Genomic DNA, 15,324 nt, shown 5'->3' with positions numbered 1-15,324 from the left:
AGACTCAGTGAATCAGTCAGACTCTAACCTCTACAAAATGGCCAAGAGCAAGGAGCTGTCTAAGGATGTCAGGGACAAGATCATACACCTGCACAAGGCTGGAATGGGCTACAAAACCATCAGTAAGACGCTGGGCGAGAAGGAGACAACTGTTGGTGCCATAGTAAGAAAATGGAAGAAGTACAAAATGACTGTCAATCGACAAAGATCTGGGGCTCCACGCAAAATCTCACCTCGTGGGGTATCCTTGATCATGAGGAAGGTTAGAAATCAGCCTACAACTACAAGGGGGGAACTTGTCAATGATCTCAAGGCAGCTGGGACCACTGTCACCACGAAAACCATTGGTAACACATTACGACATAACGGATTGCAATCCTGCAGTGCCCGCAAGGTCCCCCTGCTCCGGAAGGCACATGTGACGGCCCGTCTGAAGTTTGCCAGTGAACACCTGGATGATGCCGAGAGTGATTGGGAGAAGGTGCTGTGGTCAGATGAGACAAAAATTGAGCTCTTTGGCATGAACTCAACTCGCCGTGTTTGGAGGAAGAGAAATGCTGCCTATGACCCAAAGAACACCGTCCCCACTGTCAAGCATGGAGGTGGAAATGTTATGTTTTGGGGGTGTTTCTCTGCTAAGGGCACAGGACTACTTCACCGCATCAATGGGAGAATGGATGGGGCCATGTACCGTACAATTCTGAGTGACAACCTCCTTCCCTCCGCCAGGGCCTTAAAAATGGGTCGTGGCTGGGTCTTCCAGCACGACAATGACCCAAAACATACAGCCAAGGCAACAAAGGAGTGGCTCAGGAAGAAGCACATTAGGGTCATGGAGTGGCCTAGCCAGTCACCAGACCTTAATCCCATTGAAAACTTATGGAGGGAGCTGAAGCTGCGAGTTGCCAAGCGACAGCCCAGAACTCTTAATGATTTAGAGATGATCTGCAAAGAGGAGTGGACCAAAATTCCTCCTGACATGTGTGCAAACCTCATCATCAACTACAGAAGACGTCTGACCACTGTGCTTGCCAACAAGGGTTTTGCCACCAAGTATTAGGTCTTGTTTGCCAGAGGGATCAAATACTTATTTCCCTCTGCAGAATGCAAATAAATTCATATACTTTCCAAAATGTGATTTTCCGGATTTAATTTGTGATGTGCTATCTCTCACTGTTACCAATAACCTACCCTTCAATTATGGGCTGCTCATGTCTTTGTCAGTGGGCAAACTTACAAAATCAGCAAGGGATCAAATACTTATTTCCCCCACTGTAGATGTGTCTCCCAGTCATAGTTTGTTTTAAGAGAGGGAGGGAGGCGACTCCTTCTTAGTATAGGATAGAGAGCTCTGGGAGTAATAGGGATGAAGATAGCCAGGGACAGGTTTTAGGTATGTGGCCTGTGCTACCACATAGGATGTCCTGCACAAGCAGGCAACACCACACTTGCATGCGCTCCCCTTTTGCGTCCTTCCACATCATGTGGACTGGGGAAAAAATAAAAGATGGGGTTGAATGATAATGATGCTTGGGACAAGAGGAGGGAGGTTAGTGAGGGAGGGGGGATACTGGGCATGAGGAGGGATAGAAAGGGGGATCTGGGAGTCCACCACCACTGCAGAAGGAGAGAGTGCTGTGCACAGGACTTTTTTGAGGGGGTACTTGGGGGTACTGAGTACCGGCACCTTTTCTATTGTCTGCTAACGTGGTCCCCAAGTTTTAATGGAAGAGCTCAGGCTCTACACACCAATTCTGCCTTGTCATAGATTCTGTGACTGGTTGCAGGGGGGCCTGGCTATTGTGGGGTGGGTCCCTCAGTGATCACCCCACCCCTGAAGGGTAGCCTGGCATTTGAGTACCGGTACCTTTTTCGCTAGAAAAAAAACGCACTGGCTATGCAGGAGCTGAGCAGCTGAAGTGGGGTGTGCACCAATTTCAGCTTTCATAAAAGGTGCTGGTTAACCTAAGGCTCACCTTGGAGACAGCCCCTTCCAGTGTGAGACAAAGCATGAGAAGAAGGATGGTGACAGCGCCCTCTCTCTGTGGGACATAGGGAGCTCTGAGAAGTCAGAAGGATAGTGAGCCCACCCTCCCAGCGTGAGAAAAAGCAGCTTGGGTTTGGAAGTATAGAGACAACCCCCTTTCAGTGTAAGAAAGAGGAAGAACACTTCATGTTCAAGTGTACAGCTCTGCGTATGTCTAGTAGCGCTATAGAAATGATAAGTAGTAGTAGTAGAAGATCTGGGTTTTAGTATAGTGATAGCTCCTTTTCCATGTGAGAAAGAAGAAGCTCTGGATTTTAGACAGGTTAGAGACAGCCCCCTTTCAGTGTGAGAAAGAGGGAGCTTGGGGTTTTAATATAGTGACAGCTCCTTTTCCTTATGAGAAAGAAGAAACTGGATTTTAGACAGTTAGAGACAGTCCCTTTTCAGTGTGAGAAAGAGGGAGCTAAGGGTTTTAGTATCGTGACAGCTCCTTTTCCATATGATAAAGAAGCAGCTCTGGATTTTAGAGGGTTAGAGACAGCCCCCTTTCAGTGTGAGAAAGAGGGACCTCTAGGTTTCGGTATAGTGACAGCTCCTTTTCCATATGAGAAAAAGAAACTCTAGATTTTAGAGGGTTAGAAACAGCCCCCTTTCAGTGTGAGAAAGAGGGAGCTCGGGTTTTAGAGGGATGGCTACAGTCCTTTGCATTTCTAGGATAGAGGGCACACTGGGGTTTAGTCTCCAATATAGGACTGAGGGAACTGTATGGTGTCTCTTTCTTTACACTTTTTATGATAATGGAGTTCTTTCTATACTGTCATTTTTTAATTGTACACCACCTTGAAATGCTAAATGAAAGGAGGTACATTAAATCTCAAAATAAACATCAACATAAAACATGACAGTTTCCTCCTGTGGGTTCGACAGTTGAGGGATGCAGGCAGGCCTTGCTAGCATGTGATAAAAGGAGCTTTGGTGCTCAACGGAACTGAGACAGCATCCCTCAGTGCGGAACAGAGATAGCTGTGGGGCTCGTATGTGGCAAAACGGCTTTCTGATACTCACTGTTTCCTGTTTTAGCAGTCTGCTGATGGGTCACAGAATTAAAAAAACAAGTGTAAAGGACAAAGCCGGAGCCTAGGCAATCTCCCATCCTAGAATTGATCATGTTGATCAAAGAATATCGCATCCCTCTTCCAATGAGCCTGGAGGAATACCAAGTAGCTCAGCTCTACATGATCCAGGTAACTGCTCTGTGCTTATACAGAATATGGACGAGTTTTCTTAGTAGAACATGGCAGGTGAAGGGGAGAAGTTCAGGACAGGGTGAACAGCACTGTGCCCTCTAAGCTGAGCAGGAGTCCTCCAACTGCATTGCTGCCAGTAGGGGGTGGTGCTTCAATGTTGTATTTTCAATTGCTAGGGACAGGCAAGTTCCCTGGAGTCCCACAGAGCTTGCCTGGCCCTCTGTATTGAAAATGTGATAGTGAAACAGCACCCTCAGTTTCAGAAGCATAGGTGGAGGACTCCCACATAGCTTAGGGGAACTTCCTGCTTCTGGAGGGAAGGGAGTTCAAGTAGAGTGTGGTATGTTTGTGTAGATAACCACACTGTAATGACAAACTTCACTAGTATCGTGTATGAAAATTCAAAGCATATCACCATACAGTCATGTTGCAATATATTTCAAACCCAAATGTAGGAAAAAGCCTCAGAAAACAACAGGTGTTATGACAATGTATACACTTCCGTTTCTCAATCACAGGCTTCAGAAAAAAAAAACTCCATAGACTAATCATAATGACTGTGCTTTTTTTGTGAATTTTAGAATTTTTCTTAAAAAGATTTTTAGAGTACTTAGCTTCAATCTATCTTGTTGAAGCCTGAGATTGAGGATTCGAGTGTAAGCCCGGATTGGGAAAGGTTACATTTTCCGATCCGGGCTTACACTCGTGATTAGAGAATCCTCAAAAGCATTATTTGTATCCGATCCAAGAGACACTGCAGCACAATTGCAAGATCTATTACTGAAAGACGAAAACAAGATTTGTCACATTTGATGGTGGAAAGCATAAGAATTTACATGGTGAAAGACTCCTGATGCAGGCCGGATAGGCCGAAACACAGCTGTGTCGAGTCTTGCTCATCAACCATCCAATTTGTATTTGTCATCCTTGAAATTGCATTTTCACATTTTTATTTTTTATTTGTTCATTGACTATTACATTTATTTTTAACTGGATTTCCATTAGAAGCGTAGTCCTTTTTATTTATTTTTTAGTCATCTTTACTGTTTTGTTTTGTTGTATTTTTTGCGAAGACTAGTTTCTTCTGTTTTTTTGGGTTGGTTAATTTAAGAGGAGACATTATCAACGTTAGCTACCATTAAGGACTGTTATTTTACTGTTAACCCCAAGAAGGTTTAATTGACAGGAGACAGCATCATGTGACAAGGCTGAAGCCATAGCCACCATCTTGATATACTCAAAGCAGAGCAAACTATTGGTGCACACCAAGCCACACATAAGCAGTCCTTATTTCTAATAAGCGTTTGCTGGAGTTTTGGGTGACTCAGTATGATGGCAAGCTCCACCTACTGGCTTCAAGCCAGATAATGGACCAAGTATACTCCCGCCATCTCCTGTCAACCCTCCTTGGTTAACCCCAGTTATTAGTGCTAAATAGCACAAATTAATGGTAAAATAGCATGTTTTAACAGTAATCCACATTGATAACTACGCCCCTTAAATCTTCCCATATGTTGGGGAAGAGAGTAAGGAAGAAAAATCCACCTAGGTGGATGGACAACGAAGTCCCACGAAATCAAACAGAATGCAGGGAAAAGTGGGAAGTGGACCAAGAACTTCAGAGACTGGGACAGTTACACCAGAAACTGATAATGTTTTATTGATGACACAGATCTGTGTTTCGGCCACAGGCCTGCCTCAGGAATCTAAAAGAATACATAAAGAATCTTTATGTCAAACATACATATAATAAAATGCTAAACAATATCAAATGCAAACCAAGTATAACATAAGTATTTAAAACAAACACATAACAAAAACTCAAATAAATATTAACAGAGGTAAAATCCAAAACATGAATTAAAACACTCATAATGTAAATCTAAAAGAGTGTATTGATATAAATAATGACAAATAAACATATATACGTATGTAGTGTCAATATATACAGTATTCCAAGGCTTGTGAAGCTGTGTATATAAGAAAAAGGAAAAGCTAGCCTGCAGCTCTAGGATTGCACCTCTTCAGTCCTAGAGTCCTTTCAGATCATGTTGTTATGATAGTGCATTATTTGTTTGCTATTTTAGCTGTTGATGTAAATTATATGTATTTTTACTATCATAAATATTGTTTCTGTAACTTGCCTAGTGCATAATTAAGGTCCTTTGGAAAAGCTGTATGTAAGAGCTTGATCGAACCCAAGGATTGAATGAACATGGAGATCTTTCCTTTTTTGACAGAAAAAAAGCCGTGAGGAGTCTAGTGGTGAAGGTAGTGGTGTGGAAATCTTAGCAAACCGTCCATATACCAATGGGCCTGGTGGTACTGGCCAGTATACCCACAAGATCTACCATGTTGGCTCCCATATTCCCAGCTGGTTCCGAGCTCTGCTTCCAAAAGCTGCTCTGCAAGTCGAGGAGGAGTCATGGAATGCTTACCCCTACACCAGGACAAGGTAAAGGGAAATGGGCACCAGGTTGCCACATCCTGATCTATGGTTGTCAGCGGTAACCAACCTCTGCTTGTGTAGCTAGCTACTCTAGTGTGATGTGATGACCTCAGTTCAGTGAACTCAAGCTTCACTTCATCAAACATTGAGCAATGGCACAGAAACTAATTCTTTTCCAGACCTGAAGAATATGATCAGAGCAAACTCCTGAATCAGCACCTGTCACTTTCAATCACAATAAATCTGAATACTCAGTCATACCATTAATTCCAGGAAGCCATCCAGCTGAAATCTTGCAATGTTAGCTGAAGTGGCTGGACCTATTTTGGTAATTGCTCTCACTTGTTTCTTGTTTTCAGGAAAGCATTGCTGTAGACCTGTGCAGGTTGTGAGCGAGCTTTTTAAAACCTGTGTTCAGTTTAACAAATGAGCTTCAGGAAATCTGTGGGGGTCACTATGTTTAGTATTGCTTGCAAACTGAGAGCTCAGGAAATCATGACTATACTCCTGGAGGGATTCTTGGCAGTCATACAATGCAGAATTTGCACAGAATTACCACACACACACGCCTCAGGAAGCAGAAGTGAGAGCTTGCATGACCAGAAAGAGGAAGCTGTAGCATGGCTGGATGAGAAAAAAGGCTGCCATAGTGGTAGCCTTAGGATGTATTCAAAACCCCACCCTTCAGTCTCCTTCCTGGTTACCCCTCATGCTCACCTCCCCCAGTCTTATCACAAAGCAAGAGGATAGGAGTGGCTGCATGTCGGCCTAGGTCCTCCCTCCTGTTCTGCCACTGTGGTCCTGACTGCTGAATTAAACTATACAAGACACCATACAGCCATATGGTTCAAATCAGCAGGCGGACCTCAGGTAGCATGGGAAGATGTAAATGTTATCAATGTGAAGGTGGGAGAAGACCAGGAAAGAGACTGGAGGGAGGGAGTTAGAATAGAGAGGCTACAACAGCCACAGGTACCAGGATGGAGAGAGCTTGAGGGTCAACTAGGGAGAGTGGGAGAGAGCAAGTTTGGGGGTGTGAACCTGGGGAGGAGGAAGAAAAGAAAAGCTGGAGGTCTTGCTGGAGGGTAGGAAAAGAAAGAAATGCAGAGAAGCTTGGAGAAAAAGCAGGAGGGGACAGAGAGAGAGAGAGAGCCAGGCATCATTCTGAAAGGTGGAGAGAAAAAGCTGTGAAGGCAGAGAGAGGCTGTGGGGAGGGGCTAGTGGAGGAGTGGCCTAGTGGTTAGGGTGGTGGACTTTGGTCCTGAGGAACTGAGTTCGATTCCCACCTCAGGCACAGGCAGCTCCTTGTGACTCTGGGCAAGTCACTTAACCCTCCATTGCCCCATGTAAGCCGCATTGAGCCTGCCATGAGTGGGAAAGTGCGGGGTACAAATGTAACAAAAATAAAAAAATAATAGGGGAGAGCAATGAAGGAGAGAAAATTGAGGGTCAGATAGACGTGTGGGATAGGGAGAGAAAGAACAAAGGAGCAAAGGGAAAGGGAGAAAGAACTAGGGGCAGCGAGAAAGAAAGATGGAGTGTATCAAGCCTGGAGAGAGTACAGAGAAAGCTGGGAGGTGGACCGGGGGGGGGGGGGGGGGGGGGAAGGAGGAGAAGAGAGAGATGAGACCTGAGGAACAATTCAAGCTGAAGTGGAAAAGAGAGCGAGCTGGGCAGAGTGGAGCAGGGTCAAGGACAGACATCTGGGATGAGCCAGGATTTATGGAGAATTCTTCATAAACATTCTGCTGAGTATTTGTGATTTTTGTGCAGAAACCCCCCAGGAATATGATTAGAAACATTTTAACCACCTTGTCCTGAACCCAGCTCCTTCTCCTCTGGCCAGGGGCAGAGCTGGGAATGTGGTGGAATGTAGACTGAGAGCTCAAGAAATCATGATTATATTTCCAGGGGAATTCTTGGCAGTCATGCAATGTAGAATTTGCACAGAAGTATGCAGGTAGGATTCAGACTGTGGCCCTGTAGGCAAAGATGGTCAGAGTATTGACTGGGCTATAGGGGGAGGAGGCTGAGGGTTTTAAAACAGAGTCAAACACTGAAATAGTTATGAATAAGGTCTCATGGTGTCCAGAAACAAACAGAGGCCAGTTTCAGTTGAGCTGGAAGCCCAAAGGAGTAGAGGGAAACTACTGGGAACATAAAAGAGAAATACAAGAAAGCAAAAATCAAAAATGCTCAAAAAACATACTTTTGTGATTTTTCTTTAAACTGCTAAAATGATACATAAATGAGTTGGCAATATCATGACTGGTTCCTTGGTTGCCCATGATTCTGTGTCCATGGGAAAGGCTGCAGAAGACTGGAGGTCAGGGTGTTGGCAATGGAAGTAATCCTTGTATCTGTCCATCCCCTACTAATTGTGGTTTTGTTAGGAGGAAGAGAGAGGTAGTTTGGCATCTCCTCTTTTACTGCTTTTGCTGCGGGACCTGGAGTGTTGTGTTTTGAACTGCACAACACTACTGCAGTGCACAGTCCAAAGCTTCACACCAGCCTGGCCAGCAGAGGAGGAGGGTGCGGACTGAAGCATGCACTGCCACTCTCCTCCTCCTGTATCTTAGCCAGGATGGGGGGGGGGGGGGGGGCAAGAGGGTGGGAGAAGAGTGGGGAGCGCCAGGGGAGGGTGAGAGAGTGAGATGATCTGTCCTCTTTATAGCCATGGGTTAGTAAACAGTCTAGATACCTCTGCAAATCAGAATTGGCAGTGAGCCCAGTCTGGGTCAGATTATTCCAGTTATTGTTGCACAGATATCCAAGTTCACATCACACAGATTCAAAAAGATACTCAAATGCTAATTAGTGTCAGTGCTGATAATTGCTTGTTATTGGCCAATAATTGGCACTGATTAGCTTGTAAAACAGTTAAGTTGCATGTGCATATTGGCTACACATGCAGATTTGCACATGCAGCTGTAGTCGCTGTTTATAGAATCTGGGGTAGAGAGGTGTGGTAGCCGTGTTAGTCCACTTTTAAAGGTAATCAATAGAAATAAAACAAAATAAAACTTGGAAAAGAAAAGAAGATGATACCTTTTTTTATTGGACTAGAAAACCCATTATAAACCATAAAATTGTACTGCTTTGTCACCCTCCTATCTCCATGCATATCTCCCTGTCCCTCATCCACCCGACTCTTCCTGTCTCTCACCTATCCACCCCCATCCTGATAGACTGTCACTGAAATGCTTTGATGTTTCACTTATATATACTGTCTTCTACCAACATTTGCTTATTTCCGATCTGACGAAGAAGGGCAACCTTCGAAAGCTAATCAAGCAATGTATTAAGTTATGTCCAATAAAAAAGGTATCATCTTATTTTCTTTTCCATCTTTTATTTTGTTTTATTTCTATTGATCACCTAGAATCTGGGGGTTAGTGAGTGCTAATCCTAACACTCTAGCTGGTTAACGCTTTCATGCCCATTCTCCATCCATGACACTAGTGTCGAAACTTAGTTAATTTCAACAGCGGATTTAATTAAGAGGAGTATGGATGATAATACCTGTTCTGTTTGGTGCCTTTACATGTATCCGGTGCTTTAGATTCAGGTAATCTTAGTTTGTTCTTGCAAAATTGAAAGAGTTGGGTATGGGAGGACAGGTGCTTGAGTGGTTTAACTCTTATTTGGAAGAGAAATCCCTAATTGTTAAGAGTGGTTCTCAGGTATTTGCTCCGATTAGTGTGGATTGCAGTGTGCCACAAGGGTCAGCGCTGTCGGCATTATTGTTTAATATTTATTTGGCCCCGTTAGGTCAGGTGTTTCAGTCCCTGGGAGTTTTCTATCAGCCCTATGCCGATGATGTGCAGTTTTTCTTCCTAATAATATTATGGGGTGATGGGTTAGATACCCAATTGAGGGCCAGATGCACTAAACTTAATGAGCTATTAACGAGCAAGTAGTAAACCCTGGCATGCACTAAAGACTTTTTTCCGATGACGGTAGCAGCTAACGAAAACGGAATGCAGATGAGCAAATTGTGTAGAAACCCTATTGTAATGAGATGCACTTACCTTTTCCAATTGCCTTAGTGCTGGAAAATCTAACGAGAGGTCTGTACCTCTCGTTGGGGCTGTGCGGGATTGAAAAACTGCAACAAAAGTAACAAAAAAAAAATATAGCGCTCCGCTTTAAAAAAAAACGTCCATTTTGGCCGTCATTCCCCCCTCCCCCCGCAATAATAAAACGTCTTTTTTGGCAGTGCTTCACTCAGCTGAGACCTGGAAGGCCGTGAACCAATCACAACGCGTTTAGCCGAGCTAAACACGCTGTGATTGGCTCAGAGACTTCCAAGTCTCTCAGCTGAGCGAAGCACTGCCAAAAAAGACGTTTTTATTATTGCGGGGGGGAATGACGGCCAAAATGGACGGTTTTTTTGGATGGGCGTCCTCAACTGCACTGTCCTCTGGATCGAGCCGCATCAGAGGGGGTGAGCAGCGCGGCGTCTTTGAGCGGCACAGGGAGGCATATTTGGCATGCGCAGAGCAGCCCGCATAATGCTTGGCTGCTCTGCGCATGCTCGACCGGCCGACTGTTTAACAATGGATTAGAGAATGCAAGTGAGCTACAATGAGCAGCTCATTTGCATTCTCTTTCCTTAATGCATGCCCGTTCCTTACCGATTCGCTAAGGGAATCGGTAAGGGAAGGGCTCTAACGATTGTTTAGTGCGTCTGGCCCTGAGTGGTTATATGACAGCAGTAAAACGATGGATGACTGCAAATGATCTTGTATTGAATGTGTCTAAAACAGAAGTAATGATTGTGGGAAAAGAAGAACTAGAAGAGTGGCCAGAGAGAGTGTGTTTGAGAGATATGTATGTTCCTGTTAAGAAAGAGATGAAGTTTGGGAGTTACTTTGGATAATAGGTTGACGATAAGATCACAAGTTAGTAAGGCAGTGTTTACATATTTTACATAAATTTAAACCTGTGTTATCTGTATATGATTTAGAAGTGTGGTTCAAAGTATGATTCTGGCCCGGCTGGACTACTGCAGTGCTTTGTATTTTCGAGTATCAGGGCATTGCAAGTGGTCCAGAATGCGGCTGCTCAGGTAATAGTGGGCATGTCAAAGTTTTCTAATGTGACACCAGTTCTTAAGTAACTGCATTGATTGCCCATAATGCAAAAAATTCAGTTTAAGGTATTGACAATTGTACGTCAGACTATATATGCTGATGCCATGCACCTTTCTTTGGGCATAGTGGCACGGATACATCATGCTGATATTAGAACTTCAGTTTTTGTTGCGGCAGGGATTCCATTATGGAACACACTTTCTGCTCCACTTTGCCATTCTGAAGGCACCTTTTTGTGACAGCATTTTTTTTTTGATTTAGCTGTGGATTTGGGTATGATTTGTCGCTGAACTACAGCCCCTGGAAGCAGAGCTCTGTGTATTGTTTTTGTGTTTGTCTCGTATGCAGTTTTATTTGCTTTCTATTATGTATGTTTTATATGGAAACCACCTAGGTTATAGGTGGTATATACATTTTTTTAAATAAATAAAAATGTTTTGCAGTAAGTCTTTTCTCATATGGTAAGCTGACGTTAGGGCTTAGCTTTAGTAAAAGGGCCCCACAAAATAAATATCTCACAATTTATATTCTGTGCTGTAATGCTTTTCTAGAGCTGCTGTGGCAGAAATGTTTTATTGTAATTAAAAATTTGTATAAAAATAAGGGCCACCAGATGAGAGTGAATAGATCGCCTTTGAGAAGAGGGCAAAGGAGAAGAGAAGCAGGTCTGAACATAATAGGTGGGTGGCTGAATCAGTGAGTCAGAGAGGTCTTTTGCTGAGTGCCTGCTGCTTTTACTGAAGACGCAAATATGATATGGTGTCTCCATTACAGGAAATATATTGTCCAGCAAGATGCTTCAGAGCTGGAAAATGGGTGACAGAGAAGGAGAGAGAATAAGAATTGAAGGGGTGTGTCAAGAAAAAGGAAGGCAAGACAAAACACAAGTGGGAAAAGAATGTGAAGCATAGCTTATGGAATTCTTTCCAATTGCAGTATGTGCATAGCTGTACATTGGTCTCGTGTTTGTATCGGTGTTGGTTATCTGTATTTCTCTGACTTACATAAGTACATAAGTATTGCCATACTGGGATAGACTGAAGGATAGAAGGAAGGAGTGGTCTGAATGGAGCTGTACCCAAATAATCTGTTGGTTTGACATGAATAAGATGAAACCAAGCTTGATATTTTATCTAACCATTAGATGTCAGTGTCAACAGATTTCAAAGGATGGATTTTATAGTTTAACCTCTGGGTGCCACTGTCCTGTGGTAACTGGTATTGTCATACTTCACCATTGGTTGACAAAATACATGGTTCAGTCATTAGATGTCATCACACATAGCAGCCATGAAGAAAGCTAGACGGGTCAGTCACTAAGTTTCACAGTAGGGTTTACAACAAAGGAAATGAAAGATATATGAATCTCTAACAGTCTAGCAGGGACAGGAACTTGGGAAGCAGTAGTAGGAGTTAACACGATAGAGAAAGCATGTGGAGCATGTTTCATGGTATTATTTCTAATCCTTGTGTGTGTTTTGTTTCATGTATATATGTGTATGTGTTTTTGTGTGTGTGGGGGGGGGGGGGGGGGGGGGGGGCTATGTGTGTGTCTGTAACCAGGAGAGAGAATTTTTGAGAGTTATTTTGTCCCCAGGTAGACAGAGAGACATTCTTGATTCCTTTTCCAATGATCCATTGAGTTTGAAAGATCAAAAAGGATGGATGTAACTGAAAAGCACACAACAGATGTAGGGGTTTGTCATCTGAACACACTAAAAGGCTGGAAATTTATTACGTTTCTGAAACAAAAATGTTCATGGATTGAAAACGGTTTGCACTGAGTTATGTCAAATGAAACTAATGAAAGAAGTGTTTCTTTTTTACCTTGTCTCCAAAGATCATGAAGAATATACATATATAAATTAGTTGGAGGGATGATTAGTTACTTAAATGTCCTTTGCAGGAGAGAGGATTGTATTTGGGGGGGGGGGGGGGGGGCAATGGAGGTCACGAGGCTGCAGCCTAAGAAACAGGATGGGCTGTGGCCAGTTGTTAGTTTCCTTAGGATGCTGGGTTTTGGACCTCATTTAAGTAAATGGACTGGATGAAAGGTTTGGGTGGGTTTCTTTTACATCTCTTTATTGGCAATTCAACAGTCCAACGATTGCAAATTTTTCATTGTATAACTTGTTGTATTTTACATTTTAAATGCTAATCCCCCTCTCCTTCACTCCAAACATGTTAACTCTTTATACTGTACACACTGTACTTACCACTAATTACCTACCCCCTCCTCCCAGTTAGATTCTCCAGTAGAATCTCATTTCTCTCTCTGCCCCCCCCCCCCCCCCCCGTCACAATCTCCTTGCTCTTGAGGGGAGGGATTGTATATATGTGTCCCATGTCAGTAAGAATCTTTTCTTACATTTGTGGATATGGTCCTACCCCATTATGTTAGTTTGTACTTTAAAATGAAGGGGATTGGGGGCAGGGTTTGTTTGGGTTATGGAACTGTTATATTTTATTTAGCGTATAGATTTATTATAATACTCTTTGGGGCCCTTTTACTAAAGCTTAGCACGTGCTACAGAATTAGTGCATGCTAAATGCTAAGAAGCTCATTTTATGGTTCAACCTTTTTATTGATGAAACTTCATAAGAAACACATTCAACAATATGAATATACAGAGATTAAAATATGAAAATGTACTCTGTAAAGATAAAATAATACAGTCTGTCATCAAACTTTTAACATTTTATCCCCGCCCCACCCTTCTATTTTTATATTTATGTTTCAACTTTTTTATTAATGATGAATCAACATAATTAAACTGTCAACATGTTCCCCCCCCCCCCCAAGCTCCCTCCCCATCCTAACAGCTCTCTTACTTCCTATCCCCCCCTCCCTCTCTTATTCAATCCGTTAAGAAGCTCATTTTATACCTTTGGGCTTCTTAGCATTGAGTGCACATTAATTCCTTTAGTGTGTTCTAAGCTATAGTAAAAGAGACCCCTTTATTATTATGCTGTTTAGGATTATCTGTTTTAAGCAATATACAGTATCAAGTTTTATTATTATTAATAATCTAGTCTAATATTACTCTTCCATACCACCATCTCCCCAAGAAGGGTCCAGGGTGGTTTACAAAAAAATATAGGGGTCCTTTTACTAAGGTGCGCTAACAGACAGGAATATAATGGGCATCTTATCATTCAGCATGCTCTAAATCCATTAGCGCATCTTAGTAAAGAACTCAATAGGAACTACACAGTTGCACAATAAAATTAAAAATTATTAAAACAACTAGGAGAAACAACTGATATTAAGTCAACAACTTTTTAAATCACTTTTAAAACTCTTTTAAAAAGTGTGATAAGAAAGCTGCCGTCTTTTAGCAAGTGAAAGATTATTCCATATTTCAACTACCTTATTTGCAGTGCTTTTTTTGTGCCGGTACACGCCGGTACGGCATACTGGCGCTTTTAAAAATCTCCCATTCACTGACCCTGTTTTCTTTCTTCGCTACCTGCTCAAGAGTCCGGGCCCACAATCACTCAGGACAAGCGGCCCGGCACCAGCACACTCAGCCTTCGTCCAGCCTATCCGCTCATGCCAGGCCCTGTTGGTACCGCCCCTCTGACTCGTACGTGTCAGAGAGGGCGGAACTAACAGGGCCTTCCCGATTGCATGGCGTTGGGTGCGAAGGCTCCTCAGTGCTGGTTCCGGGCCTTCTGTTTGTCTGATTACTACTGGCCCGGACTCTCAAGCAGGTAGGCAGAAGGAGAAGAAAGAAGGGCAGGGGAAGAGGAGAATCACTAGGCATGTATGGGAGGGGAGGGCAGGGGAGAAAGGAGAATCGCTGGACATGGATGGGAGGGGAGGATAGGGGGAGAGGAGAATCACTGGACATGGATGGGAAAGGAGGACAGGAGAGAGAGAGGAGAATCGCTGGACATGGATGAAGGGGAGGAGTGGGCAGGAGAGAGAGGAGAATCGCTGGACATGGATGAAGGGGAGGAGTGGGCAGGAGAGAGAGGAGAATCGCTGGACATGGATGAAGGGGAGGAGTGGGCAGGAGAGAGAGGAGAATTGCTGAGCATGAATGGGAGGGGAGGCAGGTGAGAGAGGAAAATTGCTTTACATGGATAGAAATCAGAGTGCAAAAGAGAGAGGAGAATTGCTGGATATGGATGAATGGAGGTGAGGGCAGGGGAGAGGAGAATTGCTAGACATGGATAGAGGGAAGGGCAGGGGAGAGATAATTTCTGGACATGGATGGAGGGGAGGGCTGGGGAGAGAGGAGAAATTCTGGACATATATGGATGGAGGGAAGGGCAGGGCAGGGGAGAGAAGGTGGGATGCTGGGGATGGATGTCAGTGACACAAAATGGTCAGCGGTGTCATGGCCTCGCATGAGAAGATATTTAGCAGCTCTCCTTCAGCTCATTAAAACCCAAATTGGCCCCAGCTCAAAAATGATTGAAGACAACTGTCAAGCCTCTTAAGACTTGTTAACTGTAAAGTCTCAATATCTTGAAGTATAACCTTGGCACACCAGCACACACCTGAAGTCTCTTTTATTTTCTGAAGTTTCCTTTATT

At 43.5% G+C, this 15,324-nt stretch overlaps 1 protein-coding gene across 2 annotated transcripts in view; it reads left to right on the top strand.

Annotated features, from left to right (window-relative positions):
• The window catches only part of PITPNM1 (phosphatidylinositol transfer protein membrane associated 1), a 121,857-nt gene that overhangs the window by 7,380 nt on the left and 99,153 nt on the right, over positions 1 to 15,324 (top strand). The window contains exons 2-3 of one of the 2 annotated variants that reach the window (XM_030185981.1): positions 3,071 to 3,231; positions 5,475 to 5,689. In XM_030185981.1, the coding sequence (XP_030041841.1) occupies positions 3,154 to 3,231; positions 5,475 to 5,689 (293 nt within the window). In that variant the 5' untranslated portion in view covers positions 3,071 to 3,153. Of the gene's footprint in view, positions 1 to 3,067; positions 3,232 to 5,474; positions 5,690 to 15,324 lie in introns of both variants that reach the window. The other variant, XM_030185971.1, reaches the window with a different exon arrangement.

The sequence above is a fragment of the Microcaecilia unicolor genome, chromosome 1, assembly GCF_901765095.1.
Source record: "Microcaecilia unicolor chromosome 1, aMicUni1.1, whole genome shotgun sequence".
In the NCBI taxonomy this organism is placed as follows: domain Eukaryota; kingdom Metazoa; phylum Chordata; class Amphibia; order Gymnophiona; family Siphonopidae; genus Microcaecilia; species Microcaecilia unicolor.
The sequence above is the reverse complement of the archived record's forward strand: the minus strand, read 5'-3'. Positions and strand labels throughout refer to the sequence as shown.